This window comes from Meleagris gallopavo, chromosome 1, assembly GCF_905368555.1.
Source record: "Meleagris gallopavo chromosome 1, MGAL_WU_HG_1.1, whole genome shotgun sequence".
Classification (NCBI taxonomy): Eukaryota; Metazoa; Chordata; class Aves; order Galliformes; family Phasianidae; genus Meleagris; species Meleagris gallopavo.
The window spans coordinates 135,248,660-135,269,872 of NC_139404.1; the positions used below are offsets into that span (position 1 = coordinate 135,248,660).

The 21,213-nt window shown below is 38.2% G+C and overlaps 1 protein-coding gene across 1 annotated transcript in view; it reads right to left on the reverse strand.

Annotated features, from left to right (window-relative positions):
* Positions 1–3,455: 3,455 nt before the first annotated feature.
* The window catches only part of CUL4A (cullin 4A), a 36,307-nt gene continuing 18,549 nt past the window's right edge, over positions 3,456–21,213 (reverse strand). Inside the window, exons 11-20 of the mRNA XM_085215151.1 lie at positions 19,666–19,858; positions 18,255–18,359; positions 17,718–17,828; positions 17,317–17,402; positions 16,323–16,430; positions 14,653–14,766; positions 13,498–13,603; positions 6,352–6,524; positions 5,376–5,528; positions 3,456–5,029 (exon numbers count right to left, since the gene is read on the reverse strand). Coding sequence (XP_085071277.1) covers positions 4,934–5,029; positions 5,376–5,528; positions 6,352–6,524; positions 13,498–13,603; positions 14,653–14,766; positions 16,323–16,430; positions 17,317–17,402; positions 17,718–17,828; positions 18,255–18,359; positions 19,666–19,858 — 1,245 coding nt within the window. The 3' untranslated portion in view covers positions 3,456–4,933. The remainder of the gene's footprint in view (positions 5,030–5,375; positions 5,529–6,351; positions 6,525–13,497; positions 13,604–14,652; positions 14,767–16,322; positions 16,431–17,316; positions 17,403–17,717; positions 17,829–18,254; positions 18,360–19,665; positions 19,859–21,213) is intronic.

Here is a 21,213-nt window from a genome sequence, read left to right on the forward strand (position 1 = left end):
ACTGTCACATAGCTTCTGATGCTGCCTGGTATTTTTATAGACAACATTTTTAAGAAATTCCTTTCCCTTATTTTTCGGGAAGAAAAAAAAAAAAGAAGTGTAGTCATTAGATGTTAGTGTAGTAATGGAGATACAGAGCCCAGACATATGATCACTTTGTAATTCAATGTAATTCAATGCTTTTTCTTATCTGAGTTGTTGAGGATATAGTTTCCTCATCTGAAACCTTACAAGGACTTATTTTACTATTTCGGGTGTTAGAAAGTGTGCCAACAGTAGCATGCTTGTTTTCTCAAAATGACTGCCATGTCATCCTCATTACAGTGTACTCTAGATTCATCAGAATCCTTTCTGCTCCCAAACTGCCTTTGTGCATTTTCACTTAGTATGACTTGGAAATGCGGTTTAGCTACCAATAGCTGCTGAATCAAGGCCAGTTCTTCTAGACTGCCAGTCATCTCAGTTCACTTACACTTCCTATTTTCATGAAAATGCCTAAAGATTAAGTGTGGCCTGGGTGTCTGCCTTTTTATTTTGATGATATTGCTATAAACAGGCCTTCTACTGCATTTTTATCTGTCCTTTCTAGAGACAGAAGTATTTTGTTTTTCATTTATTTATTTTTTCCTTCCACACTTGTAGCAGTCTTTATTCTCACCGTCTAATACCAAAAGCAGAAGTTAGTTAGTCAGCTTTAAAAAGGACATAAGTAGCATGAATGGTCAAGTGTTCAAATGAGTCATTTGCAGAGAAGTGCATGTTAATGGAAGTGGGACCTTGGTTGTTCACATTTCTTTTAATCACTCCTTTGAAACCTGCACTGGGGGTGAAGTAAGGTCTGTCAGAATACTAAATGAAGAGAGAGGCCCCATGGCATGTTTAAGTTTTCTACACGATAATCTTCCTTTCTACTGAAAAAAAAAAAAAAAAAAAGTAGGCATTTATAAACTGAGAAATGATAGATTGTTGGATTACTACCAACTATTATCAATATATATGTTGCATCAAGCAATAACATTATGGCAAGAAGTTGGTAATTATAGAATGTAAGAGTCCAGTAGTAAATGATGTTGATCTTATATGCTGTGGATCATTAGCTTTTATAGCAGTGTAGAGACTGCCCTATATCCAAGCTCCACATTATTGCCAGCAGTTCTGACTTGGTGTTTGTTTCCTAATGTTTCCCAATGAAACATGTCTCATGCAAACATATTGGCCATCAGCCTCACTGCTCTAATATTTGTTGGGCAACACCAAGCAAACTTGATAGCAGTGTAAGATATAAACAAATGTAAAATGCTGCTTCTGTGAAGGCTGGTATACAGATGAAGCCCAGAGACCCAAGTGAGTGCTGTCACCAAGGGAAATGCAGCCCAGCCCTCATGCATTTTATTTGAGATGCTGAGCAGTGTGTGCAGTTCCAGATTCACCATGGTATGTCTCTGGCACCAGAAATGGATGCAGAATGGCTCTTTAAGAGGAAGAACGCAGGAAATGCCCACACTGAGGTACAGTACAAACTGGTGTGCAAAGCTCAGGCAGAATGCTAGAATGGAAGACAGAAAACAGATTAAGAATCTTTTTCTTGGAAAGAACTTCCATGAAACATGACTCCATTTTTTTGCTGTAGCCTTTTGCTGAACATTATCTCACTTCACAGGGTTATTTTCTTTTCAAAGAGATTTGTCCAGAAATAGATAATTGAATCTATAGTACAGAGTCCGCTCGCCATAGTACACCTGTCAAAGACCATAAACCTCCAAGTAGGTCTCTTTGCATAACTAATTGACACATTAAACTTCACCAAAGGTTGTGTAATTTTTTTTTTTTTCAAAGAGACACAGCACTAAGATTGGCAGAAAGAAGGAAGGTGAAGCAGACCAAAGGAGTTAGATTATAAACATGGGTTTAGATACAGGTAATACAAGGTGAGATAAAAGACAGAATGAGAGTAACATGGCACAAGGAGTGGGCAGGAAGAAGGCTGTTAGTGGCTAATAGAAAAACTTTAATTGCCAGACTCAGGAAGAACGTACAACCATCAGCCATCAACTTGTGTTCACACACCTGCTTTCCTTCAAAAAACATTGAGATGAAAAACTGGCTTTTTTAAAACATGTAATATATGCCTGGTTGAACTAAAATGAAGGTTTAAGAAAAACTGAATTAAACTGGAAGATTTTGGCAAGATTCATGGATTTCTCCTTGTATCCTGGACTCCTGCTGTTATTTTTATTATTCCACAGAAGAGGATTGCTACACAATTTGCTCCAAGTATGTTGAACTGCCCTGATTCAGGCTTTCAAGACATTTTCTACTGAATGTAGATGTACTACAGATTAAATCTGTTACTTTGCTGCAGCCTGATGTCTTCATTGCTAAGCAGTCTTCCAGGAAGAAATTTTTAGCAATGTCATCCATGCGGTCACAGATACACCCATGGGGCATAGTGAACCAAACAGCCACTATCAACCAAAAACTGGTTGAGACAGGCTGCTCAGCCAAATTCTATCAGCAGCCTACCAAAAAACAAACAAACAAACAAACAAACAAACCAAACCAAAACAAAAAAAAACAAAAAAAAAACCCAACCCAAAACAAAAAAACAACAACCAAGAGCAGATATTTTGGTGTGAAATAGTGATTACCATGCTGACTGATAAGCTAACCACTTTCCTATTTGCTCAGCACAAACAGAATTCCAGGAGAAGTTTGAGGAAGCCTAATTGAAAATGAAGGCCACAGAACAAGAGCTGTGACCACAGCTGTCAATCTCCCAAAGCTTTTGAACCTCTGAATCCAATTTCAGAGCACCTTGGAAGAGTTAAAATCTTAAGACTGAGTTACAGCTTTGTAGGTTGTGCTGGGTAAGGAGAGTAGAACCAACTCTTTTGGTTTTAATTCCTATCAAGAGAAATGCAGAACTATGAAGAATAACTCCACGGCGCTGCTTCTTGAGATTATTTATGGGGAAGGTGGGGGAAAATACAGTTAGGGACAAAGGGCATATACATCACAGAATGATAGGCTTCAATATTGCCACTGCTCATGGAACAACTTTTCAATTGCTACAGCGAAGTAATTAGGCCAAGGAGTCCTAGCCTATGGCAATTAAGAAAAATTGCACATCTCAGCATTTTTTATCAGTCAGTTAACATCTCTTTGTAAGGCAGAATTGTGTTAATCTTCAGGATAGCACCACTGCTCTTAATATATGGTTTAAACCTATTGAACCAGGAAGATGGCTTCAGAAAGGGAAGGCAATACACGTTCACTGCTTCGTATCAGTTACTGTCTAAAACTACCAACTTTTTATATGGTTAAAGCCTCTGCCCATTACATTTCCGAGGCGCACGTTCCTGCTTGTTTTAGAAGTCTAGAAAGATGGAGCTGACTGGTTTTCGCAGGTGTGGAAATAAACTCTAGTGCCACATTTTAACAAAGGCTAAGAAATCTAATATGCATCAAAGGTTTTATTTGAATTAACTGGGTTCAAATATTAAAATAAGTCTACATTAAATTACAATATTAAATATTTTTTTAAATACAAGAAACTGAATGTTTTTAGTTCCTAAACACAAAAGGGAACAAAAATATTTCAGAAGAATGTGATACAATTAATGACACCAGATGACAGAATGAGGACTCCACTATGTAAATCTGTGAGATATCAAATCTCAGCAATGTTTAATTTGAGATGGTGGCCTTCCAACTGGTACACAAAATCCACGTGGCATAAGCTTAGTAAAGTATCTCTCAGAAAATATTGCTGTTATAATTCTCATTTATGCCATGATCAAAACTCCTTTGGTAGTTCTTTTTCAGAATGAAACACACCGGTATGCAAATCTGGGAAATAAACAGTATCTTGTAAGCAGTACCACAAAAGGTATCATCTTTATAGTTGCAATTATCTAACGGATCTACAATGTCTTTCATTCTTTAATTCAAATCCACTTACATATATACAATACGTAACAAAATACTCACAAAATCCTCAGTCTTTCAAGACAAAAAACTATGCTTTCACAACATCAAGACCATAAAAGTCTTTTTTTTTAAAAAAAGGTTTGTTTCTTAAAGTGGATCACCTGTACAGTAGTTTCCCTGTATGTGATTTTAAAGGCAAAACTAAATGTTGTGGCAAGTACATAAATAGTGATAAAAACCAGCTGCCCTAAAATGAGGTAGGGCATCTGACTCAATCTAATCCTTGCCACTCAACCCAGCAGAAATAGTAATAAAATAATAATTATATCTTATCTAAATAATCCAACAACTCACTACACACACACTTGTCCTCTTGGCACATAAAGAATCTCACTTCAAAACCTGATTTATCAAACCAGACTGAAGTTCATAATCATTTGAAAGAAAATTAAACGAACACAAGATTGAGAGTTTTCATGATGCATAATTTCAAAAACTCAGTGTATTTCAACAACACTGTTTGTACATAAATGTTCATCAATTAGGGGTTTTTAAAAAGTTACCCAAGTTTGTCACTGTAGCTAAAGAATGCAGCATATAGGGTCCTTATGGATGCAGGTACAACAGAGAAATGAAAAAAACAGACTTGCATCCTTCACAAACGTATGTCGCGCACAGGTAATTTTACCTTTCCATCCAACTTCAATGACATTGTTAAGCAAAACAGTAAAAATAAATTTTCAAGAACCAAAAAGAACAAACAAGTATCTAAAAGAAACAAAAATGTGACATTTAAAACTAGTAAGGAGTCTTGATAAGGATGATCAATTAATGTCATTTTGCTTCTTGTCCACAGCAGTGCATGCAGCTGGTTGAATAATACACATCAACCTGAAATCTGCTAAAAATAAAGTCTTGAACAGCATAGGTATTCGTTGTCCTGAAGATATATTTGGATGATTTTTTTAAATTATTATTATTTTTAATATGTATTTCCTCTTCGTTATGCAACGTAGTGGTACTGATTGGGGTTGTCTTTGTCTCTTTCCATATAGTCTCTGTCAATGAGAGATTCAATCCTCTTTTTCAAGTCTCCAGGCTTCAAGAAAAGATGAAATCAATAGAACAGTTAATAATATGAATGCTGATATATTTTATTTAAAAAGCAAAGAAACAAACAGAAAAAAAAACCTCCACCAAAACAAACAAAAAAAAAACACAAATGAAAACAAAACAAAAAAACAGGACAGCTAAACACTACATAAGAAATGTTTCCTTCTGATACCTTGGCTCATTATGTTCACAGACTCATTTTAATACTTGAATCTTTGGACTTGATTCAGACATACTTCACATTTCTTACTCTTACAGACAAGCTGAATGGGAAAATATATTAAACGTTTTTTTGATAATTCTAGAAGAGTTTGAAAAATAAAATCAGTTACCTTTACTGGAAATTTCAGTTGGTTATACAATTCAGAAACAAGGAGATTGTGACCAAGAGTCTTTCTCATCTTCATTATTCGTACAATGGCAGCATCAATCTGATACTGTCTGTCTTGAAATACTCTTTCAGTTGTGCTAACCTGTTCCTCGACCTAAAGAACAATACAAAACCACAAATATCACCTTTTACTGCTATTATTTTATCCATTATATTTCTGTAGTTTTATTGTCTGACTTTGGGACAGATACATACATTACTGCTTGCTAAGAACCAAGTGATTCTGAAGTGTGCTGCTGAAGCAAGCCAAATATAAAATGAAAGACAATCTAAATAAAGATCATGTCATATTTTAAATCTGATAAATCAAACTACCTTATAAGAACTCTTTTCATATTTTCAGAAGAACGCACAAGAATTTGACAGTCCAAATATTGACTTCTGCACAAAACTGCTCAACTCTGATTTACTTTTTAATTTTCATGTACAAAGGCCAAAAGGAAACAATTCAATACTAATTAAAAGACGTCAGCTTATGTCCAAAACTGGAAATCGAGTAAAACAAGGACATCCGCTACAAACGAGGGGACGACCCTGACCTTTTAATAGCCCTCTTACTCTCCCAATAAAGAAAAGTGACACAGTGACACATTTGAGTCACCAGTTCAATGCAGTACCAGCTCTTCAGCCGTACCATGAAAACTTGTAAGACGCACCGAAACATCTGCAAGACTATATCATCGGTTCAATATGATAGCATTTAATTTTGTAGGCAAAGGAAGGAATCTGAATTGTTTCGATTTCAGTGAGATTTAGAATCTTTATTGCCTCAGCGAGTCATCCTCACTACCAAAAAATTAAAGCATCTTTCCTTTCTATTAACACAAAAGCTACGAGAGGAAATGCAGAGATTCTGTCTCTCCATGTGGGACATGGATAAAAAGTTAACCAGAATAAATGCAAAAATAAATACATACTGTTTCTTTCATCTGGATTTGATTGATCTTTATTCTAAACAATTTATGCTTGAAATCACCATTAAAGATGAATTTGTCTCCATCTTCTACATCCTTGCCCTTTGGATTTTTAATCAATACTCGTGCTTTCCCACAAGCTAAAGACTGCAAGGTTCTTCTTAATTCACTGTCCTCTGTGAAGAAATTCAAAGTATAGGAAAAGAGATAACAAAACATTAACGTGAAAAGTTTTAAACAATTAAATGAGGCATGTAATGAAAAAAATTACTGATTTTTATATTAATGCATTTTTCTATGCTAAGTTCTAATTACCTAACACCTTACAGTCTTCAAGCTTGACCTCACACATCTCATAGGTAAGTGCTGAGAGTGTGCACTGCGAGTGTGCACAGAGCTGCACAAATCAAGAATACAGACCTGACAAGAACATAGGGATCATCTCAGCAGAGCTTCTATCTAGCAGCAGTATCAGAAAAAAAAAATCTCAGCAAAACGAGCCTAGTTTTATTGCTGTGGCTTAGTTTGGCGGTAACAGGACATCAAAAGAAAAATCAGCTGATGACAAGAAAATCAAACCACTCATTTTATGTGATTTCATCACTATTTCTAAACATTCAGATGCAAATATAAACACAATGAAAAAATGAAGAAGAAAATAGGAGAGAAGTCTCACCAAACATCTTCCTATCAATTTAGGAGGTGCTGCTGACAGCTATTATATTCATAAAACTTCTCCACAATGGGAAAGGAGTGGAAACAAGTGGGCGAAGGAAATTTTATCTGTAAAGATTTAAAGCTAAAAGCACTTGGACAAGTAGATAAATGAAACCTAAAGCATTCTAGTAATTATCTTGCAAAGATGTCTCAGGATTTTGCATTAAAACAGCCTCTGCAGTCTCTAGAATACTTTTATTTATAACACAAAATTATCACCAAATGTGTCAGATCTGAAAAGTCTACGAATTAAAACAAATGTTTTGCAATGCAGTGCTGAAATGCACAGAATGGCTGAGTTCAAGTATAGCACTTATTATTTCTAAAATACTTTAGCTTACACATACACACAGAATGACTTTCAACAACTCAACAGAACAACTTCCATATATTCTTTAATTATTAAAATAACGAAACCCTGTTTCTCACTTTTTAGGTTTTTCATTTTCAGTGAATACAAATTGCTGATGTGTTTTTGTCCATGCTGTGCAAGGATGCCATTACAAACCCCCAGTACCCTTCAGAGCCTTGCTTCTGCTGTACATGTGAAACTGCAGGTCACAGAATGCCAAAGGGTGAGGAACTCACAATTGCCTTTCAATCACGCAAGCAGGAAATACGTTTATCTCAAAGAGACTTTCTCAATAATGAAAAAGGAAGGGAAAATGGGGAATGTATTTGGACAATGTCTCAAAAGAGCACAGCAACCAAAGAGCAGGTAACCACTCTTTCTCTGGGTGATGGTTGATACATTTTCCAACTGTATCAGTGTATCAGCAGCAATCTCATATCTTCTAAAGAGACTGGGCATAATTTATTCTAACTGTACCTGCAAAACTGTAACAAGTCCCAGCTCTGCCCAATCAATTCCTTACAGGTAGCATACTGTTGACGTTCCTAATCTTTTATTTTTTACATTACTTTTATATGGCACATTTTAATCACGTCTATTTTCTGTATGGTGCTGGATGTTGTTATTCCCTGGATCTTAAAGTACAGATGGGTCGAGGGGCTAGGGAGCAACCCCACACAAAAGGATCTCGGGGTTCTGGCTGATGGCAACCTGAGTGTGAGCCAGCAGTGAGCCCTGGCAGCCAAAGGCCAACCGTACCCTGGGGTGCACCAGGCCCAGCACTTCCACCACGCGAGGGGAGCGGCTTCCTGCTCTGCTCTGTGTGTGCTGCCTCACCCCCAGCACTGCGTGTGGTGTGGGTGCCACAACGTAAGGACATAACAAGAGTGTCCAAAGGAAGGCTACAAAGCTGGGGAAGGGTCTGTAGGGCAAGGTGTGTGAGGAGCGGCTGAGGTCCTTCGGTGTGTTTGGTGTGTGGACATGGAGCAGGCTGCCCAGGGCAGCAGGCACAGCCCCATGCTGCTAGAGTTCAAGGAAACATCCTCAGGCACAGGGTGTGTTTTTTTGAGTGATGCTGTGTGGAAAGGAGCTGAATCCTTGTGGGTCCCTTCCAATTTGGGGCATTCTGTGATTCTGTGTTCTATGTGGATGAAGACAAAGGGACATGAAGACAAATGGAATATCTTTGGGGTGGGTGGTGTTGTGTGTAAATGTGGTGATAGGCCATGTTTTGTCCCAGAACAGTGTAGGTATTTTGTGTTAGATGGGACTTAAAGATGTAATAGACAAAGTCCAAAAGACATGTAGCAACCAGTTTTGTGGTTATTTCAATACCCGGGAGTTTTGAAACCCAGACATTCACCTACTTTAAGTACAGGACATTTACAAAACAAACCTGTAAAACTGTAAATACAGCAATATAGCTAATACGGAAACTGCATAAATGACTAAGAGCCTGAATAGCAGAATCACAGAAGATACCATCTTCACCTCTGTAAACTGCACATAGTAGACCAAAACTGTTTGACTAATATGAACTAACTGATGCTCTGTCCTGCAGATGAACTCTCCTGTCAAGTTCAGCAAGGAACAAAGATTGCTCAGTTTTACTATATGAAGTGCTTCCTCAAACTACTGAAAGTTTTGAGTCATACCTTCTTACTGGTTTCTGCCACACAAACCTATAATCTCTTTCTATTAACTTCAGTATGACGCTCAAGTAAACCACAAAAATACTCATCTGACTGGCCCCATCTCCTGCTGCAGTCAGCAAAGGAGCTGGGGATACATGACTTAGAGGCCCAAGGAACTGCTGTGAAAGTTCCAACAGGAGAGGGAGACTACCAGAGCTGCCAAACAGATTTTTCTAACACTGGAAAATCCCAAATGCTTTACACCTCACTCCTGTACATTGTTCATGATGCCTCTAAGAGGCCTAAGGGAACATATTAAATAAACAGAATTTATGATCACCTTTATGGTATTCTCAGTTAAACATCAATGCACGTGTAAGAAACTGGGGGCTGACTTGATATGAAGTTTGAGAATTACAGCTTTCAGGCTTGCCATTAATCTTAGACAGCTAACTGTTTCAGATGAGAACAGCTGCACAGTATTATATGGATTGGATCAAAATACATGGCAGTCACACATAACAAAGCCAGACTTTGCACATGTGTTAAAGTTATTTCTCTCCCTCCACAGACGTGTTTGTATTCAGCAACACTGAATACCATTTGATCTCCTAATTGTTTGAGTGGGAGATCCCTTTGCAACTTCTAGAAGTTTCAGATCTGGCCTTTCTAAGGAAGAAGCATCAAATTCTGCCAGATCAGTACTCTTTTTCAGATCATTAGTCACTAAGTTGAATAATAACAAGGGAATCCCTATTAGGAGCTTTCTTTCACTATGAAAGTAGCCTGCCTTTTAATTTCTAACTCTTTTCTGTCCTCTAATAAATTATTCACCTATAAGAATTCACCTCACAGGCAATGAAAACTTACTTAAGAGCTTGTTATAAGCTCTGAGGACTTTTAAAAAACCAAGCGTGCATATGCTTGCTCACCCAGTTCACCTCAGAAACTGTGCTGGCTCTTCTTTGGTACAGACTTAGCCATGAGCCTATCAGTTCTCTTCTTCCCACTGCATGCCTGATACCCTGCAGAATTACGCCATGAACTTCAAAAACAAATACCAAAACAAAACTCCCAAAGCAAATCACAGCTCTGGACACCTACTATTATTCCCACACCAAGGCTCACTTGAGTTATGAAAGACTAATTTAGTATACACTGGAAAGTTTATGTAAAGCTTCTGGGTGAATGTCATCAGATGCTGGTGTCTGACTTACTATCTTTCTATGCCCTTTACTGACACTTCAACTTGCTATATTTTATTTTGTCTTATGGCACAGAGCTATGGTAGAGCTCTGATCTGTTCTGCAGTAACTACCAGTGTACAAAGACTGGTTAACACCTTATAATAGAACACCAAGTAAGAATTGCACAAAGCTTCCAGCACCCCTGAAGAAGGGCTAGCACACAAATACCAAAGTAAAGGAAGAAGCTAAACACAATACTTTAGAGTTGGGAGGTTCAGCATCCATCTGTAGTTGCTTTAAAACACAAGAACAGGCATCTGGGTCAGAAGATCCATCCAGACCAGAGTCCTGTTCTTCCATGGGCCATAAGCTGGCATGTATAGGATAGTATGCAAGAGGGAAGCTAATGCAGGAACGCTCCATGCTTTCCTGCTCCTCTCCGTCTCCTTACCCTACTGTTGAGTTTCAATCACTTAGGACCAAAAGACTTCCCAAGGCAGAGGTGGCTTCCATGCATTGAGAAACCTCCCAGTGCACTGCTCTTCACTGAACCTTGTCCCTTGAATGCTGTAAGCTTCCTGTTTCTATAACACGCTGTGGTCAACATTTTCACAGCTTATCACTGCTGGGCAAAATCCAGAGTACTGCTCAGCAAAAGGATCAGCCAAGTAGCAGGAGACAGGAAGGGGGCAGTGTGAGACTGACTCCTGAGAGCACTTCTGCCCATAAGACTTTCATTTACAAGGAGGGGGATTGCTAAATGGGAAGGGCAGAAGCTCTAAATGCCATGTCTGGAAGAGAAATTTTACTTCAGCCACCCTGGACTCACAAGCAACCTGTGGGCCAAGAAATGTCCTCATTACATGGATTTCTACACTACTTCCTCTTCAGAGAAATAAACAGGCATAGCACTCAGTGCGATTACGTGACAAAACAGGCAGCTCAACAATCCATCAGTTCTAGCTGGTAGCCTTAATAACAGTTCATTGAAATCCTTTCTATTCTGCTATAATGTAATAGATTTTCACATAGCAGACTTTAATATGTTGCTATAAGAACACATTACACCAGAACGTAAGCTCTAAGGTAAAGTAATACAAAGTGAGAATGCAGGATCTGGATCAGGCTTGTGTGAGCTTATGTTTTTTCCGTAAGCATTGTACTCTGACCTAATGAGTCTCTGGACTATCCCACTGCTTATCATTCATGCTGGCACAAGTTTTCTTCAACTCCCTTAGCATTTATGGAATGAATGACTAAGCAACATGAAGCTTCAAGTCTGAGAAGCTGGAGTATGTCATTTACCCAATGTCATTTACCTGGACTTGAGCAAGGCCTTTGACATGGTCCCCCACCACATCCTTATCTCGAAACTGGAAGGATGTGGATTTGATGGGTGGACCACTCGCTGGATAAGAAATTGGTTAAAATGCTGCAGAGGGTGGTCATCAATGGCTCTATGTCCAGATGGAGGCCAGTAACAAGTGGCATTCCCCAGGGGTCTGTCTTGGGACCAGTGCTCTTTGACATCTTTATCAATGACATCGGTGATGGAATCGAGTGCACCATCAGCAAGTTTGCTGATGACACCAAGCTGAGTGCAGAAGGAAGGGATGCCACTCAGAGGGACCTCAACAGGCTGGAAAGGTGGGCCCGGGTGAACCTGATGAGGTTCAAACAGCGAAGTGCAAGGTTTTGCACTTGGGCTGGAGGAATCCCAGGCATCCATACAGACCAGGGGGAGCAGCCCTTGAGAGCAGCCCTGCAGAGAAGAATCTGGGGTCCTGATGGATGAAAAGCTTAACAAGAGCCAGCAGTGTGCTCTTGCAGCTCAGAAAGCAAATGGTATCCTGGACTCCATCAGAAGTGGGGTGGCCAGCAGGGACAGGGAGGTGGTTGTCCCCCTCTAGTCTGCTCTTGTGAAGCCCCATCTGGAGTACTGTGTCCAGGAGCCCCTAGTACAAGAAAGACAGAGAGCTGTTGGAAAGGATTCAGAGGAGAGCCACAAAGACAATCAGGGGGCTGGAGCACCTCCCCTACGAGGACAGGCTGAGGAAGATGGGCTTGTTCAGCCTGGAGAAAAAGGTGGCTGCGGGGTGACCTCATTGCAGCCTTTCAGTACCTATAGGGAGCCTACAAACAGGAGGGGAGTCAACTCTTTGAAAGGGTAGATAACAGCAGGACAAGGGGAAATGGTTTTAAGTTGAGGGAGGGGAGATTTAGGTTGGATGTCAGGTGGAAGTTCTTTGCTATGAGAGTGGTGAGGTACTGGAACAGGCTGCCCGGAGAGGTTGTGGATGCCCTGTCCATCCCTGGAGGTGTTCAAGGCCAGGTTGGATGGGGCCTTGGGCAGCCTGGTCTAGTATTAAATCAGGAGGTTGGTGGCCCTGGCTGTGGCAGGGGGTAGAAGATTCATGATCCCTGAGGTCCCTTCCAACCAGGGCCATTCTGTGATTCTGTGAGTACTTAAGCTGTGCTGCCTTCTGAAATGCATCCTTCTGAACCACAGGGATTCTTGACAATCCCTTTTTACAATGTTCATTAAATATATTTACAGTATTTTAGTGTTTGTGTGTATTCAGATACTTCTTCAGCAGTTGTTTTATTGATCTTAAGGTTTGACAAGCAAAGGCTACTGGATATGATCTATTGGTTGATGCAGAGAGTAAAGCCATGGAAGAGTTATCCTTTTTAATGCCAATGGCAGTAACTGTTTTAAGGAAGCATAAAGATTAGAGAAACAAATGAACAAAAAGCTCTAAGAATATTCTACTGCAATAGATACTACCTCTGGTTAAAAAGAAAACTACAGTTTTTTTTTTCCTCCAGTTTTCTATATTCCATCCATCTTCAGATTCGAAGTGCAAAAGGAACAGGTACCATATATACTCACTACTGGACTCTGCTCTTTTTAACAAATCAGATCTATTGTGAACAGGGCACTCCAACAATAGTGGTGAAAAAGAGATGGTCATGCTCTCAGAACAGTTCAATTGAAATAATCTCTTGAATCACCCCAAAATGGCAGCATTCCATAACAGATCATTTTCAGATTATAACACTTGAAAGTGTGCTAGAACAGAAATAATTTGTACACATAACAAGCCTTTATCACCACTCGCATTTTAAGAATTGCAATCATGTATTTTGTAAAACTGACAGATTGATAGTAGCATTCTTAAAGTGAGGTCTTTACCTGCAGATTCATAATTGTCAGTCACTCAATTAATAAATGTAAGAAACAAAGTATTTCTCCTACCTATACCAGTGGCCATTTTAATTTCTTCAAAACTGAATTCATCTCCTTCATTAAACATAAGCAGCACTAATGTCTGAAAGAGCGACACTTGAAATTCTTTCTTTCCCTAAAAAAGAAATGTCAGATATTTAGAAGTAATTTTCAGACCATATTCTCTCGTATCTCCCAAATCTGTTAAGTTAGAGAAGCTGTACAATCTTTATTTATAGATGTGCATTCTTGTGCCTGTCACACAGAAAAATCTGCTTGAATGCAGTATGAAAGAAACAGGATATTTTTTAAAACCTTTTCTGTTTATCAAACAGTAGCAATACAGTACAAACCAGAACCTCGTTAGAACAGTCTAGCATTTACTTTACAACAATTTATTTTAATTACAATATATAGAATTCTGGCTTTGCTACAACCAGTTGCAAATGTCTTTATGCTTCAACCCCCTTTCATCAGTAATAAAATGTTTGTTCCAGTTAGCAATGAAAAGGAAATAAATGAAACTCTTCAGACAGATGTACAATCTTTGGTCAATTAACAACAGATCTATCTATCCTAGTGATATAGTGCCAAAATCCTAAGTTCTTTATTTACAATGAGTTTATAAAATAACACTGTTGTTGTTTACTCTATTTCAACTAAATTGCATTCATTAGCAAGGCAAGATATTCCATGAGAAGAAACAAAACCACATTAAGAAACAATGTGATTATTTAAGACTTAAATAATTTAACAAGTGTTTAAATTTTAACAAGTCATTACATCACTAATGCCCTTCAGTCTCCTTTTGCAACAGTTAAGCATTCTAAAAATGTCATCAGTTATTTCTATGATCAAAACAATCCTCTATTAAAAATAAGATGCTGACTTTTTCTTTAGTTTCCTTCTTTATTACAACCCTCCTTCTTTCAATAGTTTTGTTCCAATTAATACAAATGGAAGGTTTCACTTGTGTCTTTTAGCTAGGCAGTATTTGTTTCATTAGAAAAAGCCCACTTTCTGTTCAAAATAAAACTACTGAACAGCGATTGTTCTTTCACTAAACACCTTTATTAAAAAAAAAAAAAAAGAAATGCTAAACATGACTAGATTCTGAATATCTAACTTTAATTTTATCCTAACAGGCTAAGCATTAAATAAGCAAACTTCTATGAACAAACTCACTTCTTTAAATTCCGCCTTCAGGACAGCATGCCCTAATGTGGTCTGCCACTGAAGCTTTCGACCACTATGTTTTCCTAGGTAAAAGGTTTTAAATACCTCTTGAAGCTTAATCATCTGCAAAACAAAGAGACAAAGTTTATCAGTGTTTTACCAGTACAGTGATGCTGGATGTTTTCATATATAATTTCTTTGGTTCTCCTCAACAATATTTCAAACTAAGTGTTTTTGTGCAAAAGAGCTAAACTTTGTTCTCAAACACATTGGTGCTACTCTGCAAAAAATAAATTCTTTATTCAAATGTAGCTTTTAACTTCTGATTTTTTTTTCTTAAATAAAAGTGAAATGGAAGAACCATAAATGCTTTTAAACCTCTAAAATATTGTTCTTGTCCTGGACTTCGCTTCTGACCAAGCAGTCATCCAACAAAAAGCATACATCTCACACCTGCATACTGACTACTAATTTCCTTCCTTCCATTCGTCCTACAGAGACTCAAGTCTGATTCCAGTGCTTGAATTCCAAGTAACAGGTTTTTATTCCTCCACTTTCATGATGTGTTGTTCAGGCTGGACCCTTCCAAAATAGTGTGCTACTGAGGAATAACACAATGGCTTTTGTTGGAAGGGACCTCAAAGCCCACCCAGCCCCAGCCCTCAGGCTGCCCAGGGCCCCATCCAACCTGGCCTTGATGCCTCCAGGGATGGGCACCACTTCTCTGGGCAGCTGTGCCAGTGCCTCACCGCCCTCTGAGGAAAGAATTTCCTTCTAACATCTAACTTAAATCTCCTCTCTTTTATTTTAAAGCCAATCCCCCTTGTCCTATCATTATCAGACCATGTAGAATGTTGTTTCTCCCTCATGCTTATAATCTCCCTTTAAGTACTGGAAGACAACAGTGAAGTCTCCTCAGAGCCTTCTCTACTCCAAGCTAAACAAGCCCAGCTACTTCAACCTGTCTGCACAAGAGAAGTGTTCCAGCCCTTTGATCATCTTCATGGCTCTTCATTCCAGGAAAACGTGGCATAGAAGCAAATGCACAAAAGCTTCCACCGTTCTGAACTGAATGGGAGCGCTGTCACCACCTCTGGTCTCCTAAGTGCTTGCTGCACTTCAGATCAAGAAAGGTAGTGCAGGAAGCAGTACTCCAAATATATATATAACTACAGATATGAGCACTGCAAAAATCTGTCAACTTGGAAGCAGTCTTTTTTTCAGACACACTATTTAAATGCTGGGGCTAGTTTTATGAGACATTACAGAGAAGAAGGATCTCATGGGAAAAAAAAATAAGATAATGCAGTAATGTAACTATTGGCTGGATCAACATGCATAATTATTGTAGCTAGACTGGCTAATTAAGGTGAACTCTTTCAAACTGATGCTCAAATGCAATGTTAATTAGGACACTGATTTCCCTTTAATACTAAATTTGAGACTATCATTATTAGGAAGTTAAAAAAAAATTAAGTGAAGCAATCACCTGAAAAAACCCCAGAGCAGATTTTATCCACTATGTTTTAACTTTTGTACTTTTCAATCTTTGAAATGAGAAAAAAAAGTATTAAAAGTCTTGCAGAAATACATTACATTAAGGGCATTAATTCATCCTACGATACTGATTATGATACTACTACATAAACTGCACTTAGAAGGAAAATTCAAAAACTAACCTCTGAATTCAAGTGAACTTCCATAGGTGTATAAGTTGGCCAATATCCCATTGTTAATATATTTACTGTCAGGTCTATATTTCCTGGGTCACTTTGGTTCTGCATATACTAAAATACAAGAGACAAAAATCATTCAGGTATACTGTTTGCATGATAAATTAGAAAAATTATATACTTAAATTAGAAATCTAGGCTTCAGAGAATAATGATGAATTCCTACAGGTCACATCCTTCATTAGACATGATACAGGGTATCACACACACACACACACACACACAAAAGCAAAACAAAAGGTTTCGATCAGAAGCCAGGACAAAAATTTTAAGGTTCCCTGGGACTTCTAGCTTTCTGTGAGACAACACATTTTCTTATAATTTCAGTATAAGATCACTCCTCAACAGGCCAAAAAGTCTGGGACAGAAAAATCACTATAGTATTTTAGCAGTAGTGGAGCAGCTGCTCCAAGTCAGACCTCTATCCCGGTACTTGGTCCACAGTAAGGCTCCAAAAAAAGGTGCCTGGGAGAAGCGTAACAACAGGGCAAGCATGCACAACATTTTCTTGTAGCATATTTTCTCAGTCACCAAACATTCTGAAGTTCAGTGCCTGAGATATATAAAGGTTTCTATGCATTTTAGCAGCCTGTGGGGAGTTTCTCTGGCATAGGTCATTCACAAAGAGAAACAATAGTTTACAGAATTAAGGAATATGGACTTTAAAGGATGTCAGCAAACTAAATTACTACATGTCATTTAGACTTCAATTTGCTTAAAAAGAAATCACATAAACCTGTACAAGATTATCTCTGAATAGATAAAGAATAAATAAATTCTGCTCTACAAATAGATACATAAGGACTCCCTGTGACTATGATCAGGGCCTTGCACAAAAGCTGTTTAATTTCATTTTAGCGTAATTCAAATTTAACAATATGAACACTATGCTTCCCCACTGCTGTTGAAAATTTAGCACATAAACACGATCTGAAGGTACCTGCTTAAACTGAACCATGACATCTTTTGACAGTTCCATGTCCTTGAACATGCCCTCCAGTTTGCTGGTAAAAGCAGCCCCACATTCTGTCACACAAATTAAAGCAAAAATCCCACAATTACAAACAAGCACAGAACAATTTATGAAGGTCTAACCAGAGATAGTTGTGCCAGATTTGCCAGGGTTTGGAGCACCCACAACTATGTACGTATTCTGCTCCTAATAGACAGATTAAATGAACCAGTCACATCTCTGAGAAGTCAACCCAATAGTTCTCACTGAGCACAATGCTCAGATATTACTTAAGATCTGGCTTGTCATTGTTTAAAGCATGAGATAATGAGAATTCCAAATTACATTCCAGAAAGTAATAAACACTTAATACAGCTGAAGATGCCTACCATGTTTAAGCTTTGACAACATGGACTTCTCAGCATCTACAGATGCACTTTTTCCAACCAGCAGTCTTTTGGCCAAATCTTTCTTATAGAATGCCTCAAACACATCTTTACCTGCATGGAAATTGAAACAAAAATAAAGTCATACATTCTATTTGCACCATCGCACTTCAGGTTTGTGACACAAGCCTTAACTCATAACACATTGATCAGTAGATCAATATTCACTATCCAACAACAAAGAAAACTACATAGACAATTGGTTCTGTTTATGTTTGAATTATTCTACTACCATACTTTGCTAAATCTTACTCTCACTCTTCGGTCTCCACCATAGACCGTAACTTCACCTTCAAAGAAGCTTGTCCTTCCTGTTGTATTTATTGTGCTCCTTCAACTGTAATGCAACTCAGATATAAGACTAATTCTTGAGGAAGCTCACGCTAAAAATGATCTCTTACAGTCCTCAGAGGACTAAAGTTCAGCTAGTAGCAAAGAAAATACTTTTAACTGTAGTAACTTAGAACAGATATTTCTTACCATGAATGAATCTAAATATGATCATGATTTTGTCGAGGATTCTTTCCAGCTCTTCATCTGTTGCTTCTTTATTACCAGCTCTTAACTTGGAATCCACATATTTTGCTACAAATAAAAAAAAATTAACACCTTAAAAAAAATAAAACTCTTACATCACCAACTTAAGCACTTCCCACTTGAAATAGTGCTGTATATTAAAAATATAGGGTAAGTGCTAAGCTTTCTGTTTTCTGTTCTCCCACCCCTTTATTCAGTGGAATGATAGAATGCTTATTGTAACTACTGCCATAATGGAAAAAAAAAAATCACAAAAAGGAGCCATCCAAGAAAAGAACACAGTAAAATCATTAAAATTGACACAGTAGAAGTTCCCACATTTTGTGTTATATTCATTGCAAGCACATTACTCATTGAAAGACAACATTCTGAAAGTGTACAATGCATATGAATGTATTTTATGAGAAACAGAAACAAACAACACAAAGAGGACTGTAGTTTTTGTAGACCTTTAGCAAACCCCTCTTGCTCCTTGCTATGAGCATACAAAAATTTAAACAGAAGCGATGCTTTCAAGTTAGTAGCTTCAGAATGCCAGAAATACTGTTAAGCAATGAATTTAGCTAAATGTCGATTAAGCCACGTTAGTATCCCTACACAACCTACTGGGGTAAGAAGGAAACCACTGCAATAGCTGAAACATCACAATCTGCAGATGACAGCAGGCTGTATCATGGCTTTAACCTGTTTTCACTATATGCACAATTTGATCCACCAAGTTTATTTTAGGATGAAGCCACAAACTATGTTGAATAGAGGCAAGAGAGGAAAAAAAAACAAGGAACAGGATCCTCTACTGATGGGAAATGTCCTAGCTATGCTGGCTGTAGGTAAAACAGATTGCCAGATTTTGCCAGATCAGGGATAGTCCCAGTAAAAATACTTTTCCCCTTATTAATGAGCGTTAGTTCTCCCTTCAAGATACTCAATTTTTTCTTCTTCCTTCTATCTGAAGGCCTTAAAATTGTTCCAACAGTTCCTTCAAGTCAGATGGGCTGTACTTACTCCTTTCTGAGAGATCTTTAACACCCAGAGAACTCATCTGCCACCGCAGTTAAGAATTCTGCTCTGGCTATACTTCCCCTAGCCCTTCACATCACTGGCAGCATTCACGTTGCGCTCCCTGAGCACAAGTTAGCCCAGTTGCAGTGCAGGAAGCATGGTGCAGGACAGCAAAGTGATGTACTCCTCAGGGACACCGCACACACCTAAACAACACCCCGCAGTGCTCCCAAAGCAAATCTCCTAAAGCAACTGCATAATGCACCACTATTGCGCTAGCACACTCAGCAGCATCATCTTATCATGCTTTCTACAGATTTTGGAAATATTTTACAGAAAAATATTTGTGTACCTATCAATTCTGCAGGCTTATTTGGTCTCTTGTTGATAAATGTTTCAAAGGACTCCTTCATCAAGTTTATAAATTTTTCATTTTTCTGAAAGCACACTTCTATGATATGGTCCACTTTATCCTTAAAATCTAGTAGCTCTTGCACCATATCCTTGTCCTTTTCAGGATTAACCACTATTGTTGTCCCAAAGTTCTGTAAAACAAACACTTTTGATAATAAAATACTTTAGAGCACTACCTGTCTCCCCCAACAGACACATTCACCCTTATAAAATTAATCATTAGAGAGAATAATAATTTTACAGAGCTACTTATGTGACTTGACATTTTCAGAAAATGAGATGCATTAAAATTTAAAATAAAAGCCCAGACACACATTAATGGATTTCAAACATTAGCGTTTGATTTAAAGATTATACACATTTAAGACAGGAGCTAAACAAAAATACACAGTAGACATGACTGCACGATGTACAAGTTTACAGTTAAATACAGAACTACATGATTCATGTAAAAGAAATTATATGGAAACTGCCTTAGAAAGTGTAATGGCAAACTTCGTACCATTCTTCTGGACCCCACTAGTGAGCTCCACTGACAAGAACAGAGGGCTGTAATCCAACTGCTGCTCATCCCTTCAAGATTTCTCACTCTGTGAGGGCTCCAGATCAGCTGACTTCCAACAAAAAGGATTTTCCCATTGGCAAGAAGCCGCCACAGACCCAACTTTCTTTTCTTGTTCATTTAATATCCAAGAACTAGGGCTATGGTAACCCTTGCCTACTGAACCAAACCATCCCATGAGGTTAACCTATCAGACAATTTACAGCTGCTTCGTAACACAATCATTGCTCTACAAAGAACGAGTAGTTTTCCACCATGAGAAAGAGGAACACCTGCACAGTAAGAGCTGAATAGTATTTAATTGGTGTATTTATATCAATACGGTGGTATGCTTTCCACCATATTGCAAAGTTAAGCAAAGATGAGAAAATTTCTCACAAGCATGAAAATTTCCACCTTGATACCTCATTATCCCTGCAGTCTTCACTAAGATCTTTCTCAAGAATCATTTCTGAGTGAATCAAGTCAAACACAAGAGTGCCAATTGTCCTTAGACTCATTATATATATCTTGCATTAAGCCCATTTTCCCTTTCATTAACAGCATCTGGATCTCTCTCAGCCTCCATCATCTATGTTCTAAAGCTGCAAAGCATCTTTCCAGTCTGCAAATGGGGAGCTGAGATATACAGAGCTAAGTGGCACACCTAAAATCATAAAAAGGTGACTATAGCAGAGCACTTATCTTCCCTTCAGGACTTTGTCTCTGAAATTTTTCTTACGCTGCTTCACAGGATAGAATTTAAGTTCCTGAAGCTTCACTTTAATGCACTCTAACATAAAGAATGTTGGAATGGAGATTTATTGACTCTACAGATCTAGGTTTCTAGATTTCTGAGCATGTGAAAAAGTTTCTTTAAAATGAGGCTATTGAAGATCTGATTCTGCGACACAAGGCATGGTAAGCCAACTCGCAGCTGCTGAA